General features: G+C 45.1%; 2 protein-coding genes across 2 annotated transcripts; both read right to left on the minus strand.

Moving 5' to 3' along the window:
- Positions 1-701: 701 nt before the first annotated feature.
- LOC120670574 (alpha-1,3-arabinosyltransferase XAT3-like) lies at positions 702-3,767 on the minus strand. Its single transcript, XM_039950710.1, has 5 exons — positions 3,608-3,767; positions 3,039-3,098; positions 2,885-2,947; positions 2,069-2,140; positions 702-1,988 (listed from the first exon to the last, which is right to left on the minus strand). The coding sequence occupies exons 1-5, from the start codon at positions 3,735-3,737 to the stop codon at positions 808-810; spliced, it is 1,506 nt and encodes a 501-aa protein (XP_039806644.1). The 5' UTR covers positions 3,738-3,767; the 3' UTR covers positions 702-807.
- Positions 3,768-4,600: 833 nt separating this feature from the next.
- On the minus strand, positions 4,601-7,745 carry LOC120670652 (beta-1,2-xylosyltransferase XYXT1-like). The gene is made up of 5 exons (XM_039950811.1): positions 7,584-7,745; positions 6,969-7,028; positions 6,799-6,861; positions 6,239-6,304; positions 4,601-6,084 (listed from the first exon to the last, which is right to left on the minus strand). Exons 1-5 carry the CDS (start codon positions 7,714-7,716, stop codon positions 4,904-4,906), a joined length of 1,503 nt encoding a protein of 500 aa, XP_039806745.1. The 5' UTR covers positions 7,717-7,745; the 3' UTR covers positions 4,601-4,903.
- Positions 7,746-8,093: the final 348 nt, after the last annotated feature.

Genomic DNA, 8,093 nt, shown 5'->3' on the forward strand with positions numbered 1-8,093 from the left:
TACCGGTACCGGAATGCACCGGTTTGGCCGGACCGGTCGGTAAGTAAAACCCTGGCTGCAGTCCGCCATGAGCAGCTCGGCAGCTGTGTGTGCACGTGAACAGGGAAGTTGCTCTCTCGACTCTCATTTATTCATTTTTATTCTCACATGCTTAGTTAGTCTATTAGTACTTATTGCCATGCCTAGTAAATTAACTATCTTTAATTAGTTTTTATTATTGCTAATTTGTGGTAGCTTTTGCATGCTTAAATGACTTGTATTAATTAGCTTTAATTGTTAGTCTTTGCATGCTTCTCTCTTTTATGGTGATTAGTTAATCTTTTTGTGATACTTTTAATTGGGTTTTGGTTAAGCTTTATGGATTCTTTACATGCCTAGTGAAGTAAGCACTTTTGCGAATTTGTTTGGAAAAGCTTTTTCGACACTCTGATTATTCCGTGCTTTCGTTTTGTGTTGTGCTTGTTCAAATAAATTGCTTTTTGCTTGCATCTGATTTGCGTTGAGTTTTTCCTAACCACTCCTAGGGTGAGCTCGTCACGAGTTGGCTTGCGTCATCTTGGCGGTTAGAAAAGATGTGCGTCAAGTCGAATTCAGGACATACACCTTGTTCTCATGGAAAAATTTTAAAGGTTGCCATTCACCCCCCTCTGGTCTCCTGTTCAGTCCTTCAACATCCATCATTATATTCATACAGGTGATACTAGTAGAAGTTTTTTTTTGATAAAGAGAAAAACCAAAATAACAAAAAGAAGAGAAATTGCACACCGATCCATCGCTGTCAACCACTACTTGATGCCTCGAGCTACGCTACTCCGTGGTGATGGACTGGTAAATTTGCTGCATTGCCCCTCTGAACCTGTCGATGTCCAAGGTCACATTCTGGCCCTCCAGGAACACCTCCCAAACTTTACCGTTACGCTCTATTGAGAGCGGGTCCGCAAACACAGGGTGGTCCCGGGGGTACTTGTCCTTGAGCGTCGTCTCCTCCGCGGTCGCCTCGTACTCCTCGTACCGGAGCCCCATGTCCGGCACCGGGTCGCCGAAGTCGAACCGGCACGGGTACTTGAGGTTCCCCCACGGGATGATCTGCACCGCCGTGCCGTTGTGAGGCAGGAACACCATGTTGGTCAGCCCGGCGCCGTGCACGCCCACGATCACGTCGCACGAGTTCACCACCGCCGCGAACCCGGCCATGTCGCTCACGTCCTCCGGCCCCGCGGCGACCACCTCGAAGCCGACATCCGCAAGCGCGGCGACGGCGTCGGCTTCGTTCGTCACTGCCCTGGAGTGGCGCCGCAGAGCGAAGACGAGCCGGGGCTTCTGCCCGGAGCTCCGGCTTACGGGTGTCGACCAAGCCCGCTGCAGGGAGAGGACGGAACGGAGAAAGTCCCGGAACCCCCTCATCGTGTAACCGTTGCGGGAGCGAGCCGGGTCGATGCCAAGTATCCTGTGGCTCTCCAGCCCCACACGCGCCGCCGGGAAGCACCGCACGGCGGTGTCGGCGTCGAAGTCGATGACCGGGTAAGCGGACAGTGCGGCGAGGATCGGCCTGAACTTGGCCACCCAGTCGGCATTGTAGTCGGTGATGAGCAGCTGGACGCGGCCGTTGTACTCATGGGCTGTGATGTAGAGTGGGACGATGAGGTCGCTCATGGCGTGGAAGAAGTTCTTGCCGCAGCCGCCGGTGGAGAAGATCACCGCCGGCACGTCGTGCCTAACCGTGCACTTGGGCGGGATAACGAAACTGAAGGCTGGCGGCGTGGAGCGCAGGCTGACCTCCCGAATCCTCGCCATGGTCCCTGGCTCCCACTTGCGCGTGTACGGGCGGACCGTGATCGTGGAATTCTCAGGCCGGTGGGTGGACGACGCGACGACATAGACCGAAGCAGATTTGCCGTGGATGCGCAAGTCGCCTTCCATTGTGCAGTAGTCGGAGTGACGGTTACTGAAGTTGCAGGTTAGCTTGCTCAATGCTGGTGCTTCCACATCTGCATACAGCCCCTCCCTCATGTAATTAATAAAGCCAGAAACAATGTAAATATTTCGGAAAGTTGCTTCTTGCTTGTACCTGAGTTTATCAGAGAAGCATCTTTTGCCCCGTTGGTGGCGAGGATTTCGTTTTGTTGATTATTATACTGATCTGCGGCACATTATTATGGATTGATATAATATTAGGTATCATCTACAAGAGACTACAAGAGTGAAACTGCAATGTAATGCATTGCAAACACAAGGTGTATATATACACTTTCAGAACAATTACCATAAGCTAGATATATGAAGTATGTAGCTTGCATTGTGTATGGACATGCATGGTTACATTATGATTTTTATATTCAATGACTGGTCTAATGTAACCTGCAGACTAACTTGTGCTGACTCATGTAACATGTGCTGCAGATAGTATGTTTGAGAAGGGAAGTAGTACTGCGGCCCACAGTAAATGTATCATATGATTATTCTAGTTTCTTAGTGCAGAGGACAAACTAGATGAAGATCTCGAAACATTAGCTGGGTAATGAACTAATAATATATATATATACCTTCTTTGCAGAAAAATATACTATATAATTAAGTACTCCATTACTTGCATCGGAAACATCACATTTATAAACTAGCCCCGTTGATTCATTCACTAAACAATTTGTGTGATTCTAGAAGTAACTTGGTTAGCGCAAGTAGCAGGTGAAGGTGATGATGGTACTGGACCACTAGGCTCCGCTCTTGATGCTGGAGAAGGTGGTGACCAAAAATCGAGACTGAATCGAAGGTGATGCCACATGTATTTATTGTTAATAATAAGAATCGAGGAAGAGAACTGAAGCTTCTCTAAAATGGTTAGTACAAAGTTTTTTCTCTCCATATCATTGATATACATATATACCTTTTGCAGATTCTGGCTTCTCAGTGTCGAGTGATTTTTGCTGCCATCTTGCACTGTCCAAACCTTGAATTGAGGTACCATTGTGTGTCAAGCATTTTGCATCGAGATTTAGGGAGATAAAAAGAATTCAGCATACTATCTTGCATTAGCTCACCTAGGGATGAGACCTTGCTAACCATTTCATCTTTGAATCTTGTAAATCCGGACTCCCTTACTGCACAAAGTGGAAGGTGCATAGTATAATTTGTAAGTGTAAATCTAAAGATCCTGAACACTATACCACCAGAGCTATGCTTTATCAGATTTATTAGAACCTATTTCCAGAATGAAAAGGTATATCCTGGCAGATATATTTATAATTAATATATGCTCTCGCAAAACGCATATCAGTTTTCTCCACCAAACATAAAAATTTCGGTGTATCTTATACATTGAAAAATATCTACTTCAAGTACTATTGTAGATCTCTAGTAATATCAGGACAGTTCACCACATTTTACTGAGGGTCCTGCTCAAATAAAATCTTAAAATCACACACTGCACTGTTCTATGTTGCATTATTGGGAGATGAAAGAAAACAAAGACAAAAAAAAAACATTACTGGTAATGTGAGAGACAAAACAGAGAAAGGATAGCACTGTTTAATAACACATAAATAAAAGAGAAAAAAAACCTACTTGCATATCTGATCTTTGTTGAATGACCAATGAAAGGGTGACTTACTGCGTGCAGCCTCTGGCAGGAAATTAGTCTTGAGCACAATGAGGACTAGAAGAGGAGGTAGAAGGAGCCACAGTACCGCCCTTCTTCCCCCGCTCCCATGCTGCTTGGTACTCTCATGCCTCCCGTACATCCCCACAACCTCTCTAATGCCCTTTGCTGTGTGCACTCCAACTAGTAAGAGCTTCCTTTGCAGCTACTCAAGCCAACCCTTTTATCGCATCTCGATCCGTGCTTGGATTCTTGAGCTTAGTATTTAGGGTTGACTTGCGTGCAGCATTAAATCCCATGCACATGCTTGCGCGCAAATGGCATCCACGTATGGAATGGAGAGCCATAGTGGTCAAAACTGCAGAGAGATCCTGGTGCAATTTTTTAGCTGATGCTGTCTTGGATTGTATACTCCCTTAACTCTATGGGTGTTTGATCTATGTCGTCGTTCCAGAATTCGGTCAAAACCGTTCAATGCCCAGAGTTAAGTTTACTTCATTAAAATCCTTCTTTCGAGCTCCATTTCCTTACAATTGACGAGTGAACGGTTGAAATAAACTGGTTGGTCAGCCGTACTTCAACAATGAAAAATGGTGGGTTTTCCCTTCATGTATGGAGATAGTGGTCCTGATGACCTGGATCATCTGGACAGCAAGAAACGGAATCATCTTCAACAATCGTAACAGCATGGTGCATCGATGTGTGGCCTCTTCAAGAATGAGTTTGCCATGGTTATCCATCGTGCAAAAACCTCCCAAGATTCTTTGAATGGCTCAACACTCTGTTGTAAATCTTTTTTTTTTACCTTTGTTGATGTATATACTTATTTTCATTTTAGGCCATGCTTAGTTCCCAAAAAATTTCCTACAATATTCGTCACACTGAATCTTCGAACACATGCATGAAGTATTAAATGCAGTTGAAAAATAACTAATTATATAATTCAACTGTTTCATACGAGGTGAATCTTTTAAGTCTAGTTAGTTAATGATTGGACATTAATTGTTAAATAACAATGAAATATGCTACATTACCAAAATTCAAACTTTTTCCCGAACTAAACACAGTAGGGGCTTGCCCCTCCTCATTCATAAATAATAAAATTCGTGCCAAGACAAGCATGCGCTTATCTCGGCCTATGCCATTCTGCAACCCTCTTAACACTTCTGCCATTATTTTCATAAACTATACTGTGACTAATGAGTGACAATAGCTAGGAGCTGAAAAACGAAACCTAAAAAGATGATGAAAATTACACATTGATCCGTACCACTTCAGAGACAGCTTGATGCATGCATTCCTTCTACTCTACTCCGTTGTGATGGACTGGTACACTTGCTGCATGACTCTTCTGAACCGGCCGATGTCCAGGGTGACGTTCTGGCCCTGCAGGAAGATCTCCCAAAGTTTACCCTGGCGGTGTAACGAAGCTGGGTCTGTGAACACGGGATGGTCCCTGGGATACTTATCGTTCAGGGTTGTCTCCTCCGCGGTCACCTCGTACTCTGCATACCGGAGCCCCATATCCGGCACCGGATCGCCGAAGTCATACCTGCACGCCAACTTCATGTCTCCCCAGGGAATGATCTGCACCACCGTGGCGTTGTGAGGCAAGAACACCATGTTGGTCAGCCCAGCGCCGTGCACGCCCACCATCGCGTCGCAGGAGTTCACCACCCCGGCGAATTGGCGCATGTCACTGACGTCCTCTGGTCCTGCTGCAACCACCTCAAAGCCTAAGTCTACCATGGAGGTGATGACATCGGCTTCATTCGTTATTGCCCTTGAGTGGCGCCGGAGAACCATGACGAGCCGGGGCTTCCGTCCAGAGCTCCTGTTTATAGGGGCCGTCCATGGCTGCTGCAGCGACAAGGTAGACCGGAGGAAGTCACGGAATCCCATCATGGTGTAACCGTTCCGGGAGAGGTCAGGGTCGATCCCAAGCATCCTGTGACTCTCCAACCCAACATGCGCCGACGGGAAGCAGCGCACGGCGGTGTCGGCATCGAAGTCTATCGCGGGGTACATGGATAGAGCGGCGAGGATCGGCCTGAACTTGGCAACCCATTTGGGTTGATAATCGGTGATGAGAAGCTGGACGCGGCCGTCGTATTCGTGGGACGTGATGTATAGGGGGACGATGAGGTCGCTCATGGCATGGAAGAAGTTTGTACCGCAGCCACCGGTGGAGAAGACCACTGCTGGCACGTCGTGCCTGACCGTGCATCGCGGTGGGATAGTGAAACTGTAAGGTGCTGGAGCCATGGATCGCATGGTGACCTCCCGGATCCTCGACATGGTCTCTTTCTCCCACTTTCTCGTGTATGGCTGCACCTTGATCGTTGAATTCTCCAGCCGGAAGGTAGATGCTGAGACGACATAGACTGTGGCGGATTTGCCATGGATTCGTAGGTCGCCTTCCATTGTGCAGGTGTCAGAGTGAACATTGCTGAAGTTGCATGTTAACTTGCTGATTGGTGCTGCCACATCTGCATATACCAGAGGAATGATGTTTGAAAAATATCTAAATTACATTATTACAATTATATCAGGAAATTAAACGAGGGTTGCATTCTTTTTGGGATGGAAGGATTGGAGTAAATACAGAGTTCACGGTAATCATACTTTCAAATGTACATGTACCTGAATTTATCAATGAAGTATCTTTTGCGCTGTTTGCAGCCAACATTTGGTGTGGTTTGTTGTACTCTGCAGAAAATCGGCATGGATTAATGCGATTTCATATGCAGTGCTACTAAAAGTGTAACAACAATGTAACACAAACTCAGTACATATACACTTCAAACTAATAACTGAACTGATGATTGTTATATGAAGCTTTCAGTTATTGCTCATTTCATATCTGAGCACACTATGACTTGAAGTTGACTAAGCCAGTTACTGGATCCATGCTAACGGCCAACTTGATCAACTGGATATTAATTAAATACCATAAAAATCAAATATATATACTTTAGTCCTTGCAAAAAAAAAAGAAACCATATAGACTTCGGTGATACTATGCCGTACATAACTTGATCAATTCTAGGTAGTAGTCACTAGTTTCGAGGAAGTGGAAAGTGAAGGAACTGCATGCTCATGAATCGAATCTGAATCAAATTAAGGAGAGGCACATGGTGTATATTGTTGTTATTACCAATCGGGGAGGCACTTGTTTAATTTTTCTAGATTGGCAAACATACCTTTTGCAGTTTCTCGCTTCACCTTGTCATGTGATGGCTCCTGCCACCTTGCACCGTCCAGACCTTGAATATGATATATAAAAGTGAATTACACCAAGCTATGTCAAACTTTGGACATCAATATGAAGATGAAAACCCAATGTTCAGTTTACAAACTTTGTATAGCTCACCTAAAGTTGAAACCTTGTGAACCATTTCGTCTCTGACTTTGGTGAATCCTGTCTCCCGAACTGCACAAAGTTGAAGGTGCATTTTAGTTCTGTAAGGTAGTCATAACTTGTAATTGTCGTTATAGTACATGCTTCCCCATTGCTACCAATTAAGGCGTTGATACTTCAAACGGTTTAAAACATGTTTCTTGAATGAAAATTAAAGAAAAAGAGCAATCAGTATCTATGCTCTTACAGTTGTTGTCATTTGGGTTTTATTTTCATCATGCTTCTATGGTTTGATAATTCCAGCAGACCAAATTAAAGACCATAAGAATTTGTTTACAACATTACTAGGAAAATATTTGTTTCAGTCAAAGGAATATTTGCTCTACCCTTTGTTAATTACAAATTTTGATTATATGCAGCGCTTTAGCACATTTTTATCCGAGACCTGCTCAAGGAAATCTGAAAAGAGCAAAGGTTTGCATACCATGCCACAATGGTCTACTAAGTTTCGTGAACAAATAAAAAGACATCCAAAAATAAAACATAAAAGCCGAACCGAAAATGATCCCGGGCCGATCCATGGAATTGATCTTCATCCAAGGATAAAACACATAAATGGCGACTTACAGCGAGTGACCTGCGGCAGGAACCCAGTCTTGAGCACAATGAGAACTAGCAGAGGCGGCAGCAGCAGCAGCCGCCATATCGCCGTCGTCCCGGTGCTGCTCCCATGCTTGGTATATTCTTGCTTCCCTCTCATTTGCCACAAGCTTCTGCACGCCGGCGACAATGCAGCTATAGTGAGAGAGTGTGCTTCGTCTGGCACCACCTCTTTTTATCGCGTATTGGTAGGAACGAGAGCCCTGGATCGCGGAGCTCATCGCATGTGTTGACTTGTTCCAAGCATTAAATCCCATGCACATGCATCCACGCTACCATCGGCGCTTAGATGGGCGAGCGAATTGTTAAAGGGGCGAGCGAATTGTTAAAGGACGATCGATGCAGCGTGATGCATTTTTATTTGGACACTGCAGCGTGTTGGGCAATTGTATCACCATTAAGCAGCTGTTTTCAAATGCTTAGTTGAAGATCAATGCTGCTGATTGCACGAAACCTACGACTTCTCCATATTTTCTA

The sequence above is a fragment of the Panicum virgatum genome, chromosome 4N (genome assembly GCF_016808335.1).
Source record: "Panicum virgatum strain AP13 chromosome 4N, P.virgatum_v5, whole genome shotgun sequence".
Lineage (NCBI taxonomy): Eukaryota > Viridiplantae > Streptophyta > Magnoliopsida > Poales > Poaceae > Panicum > Panicum virgatum.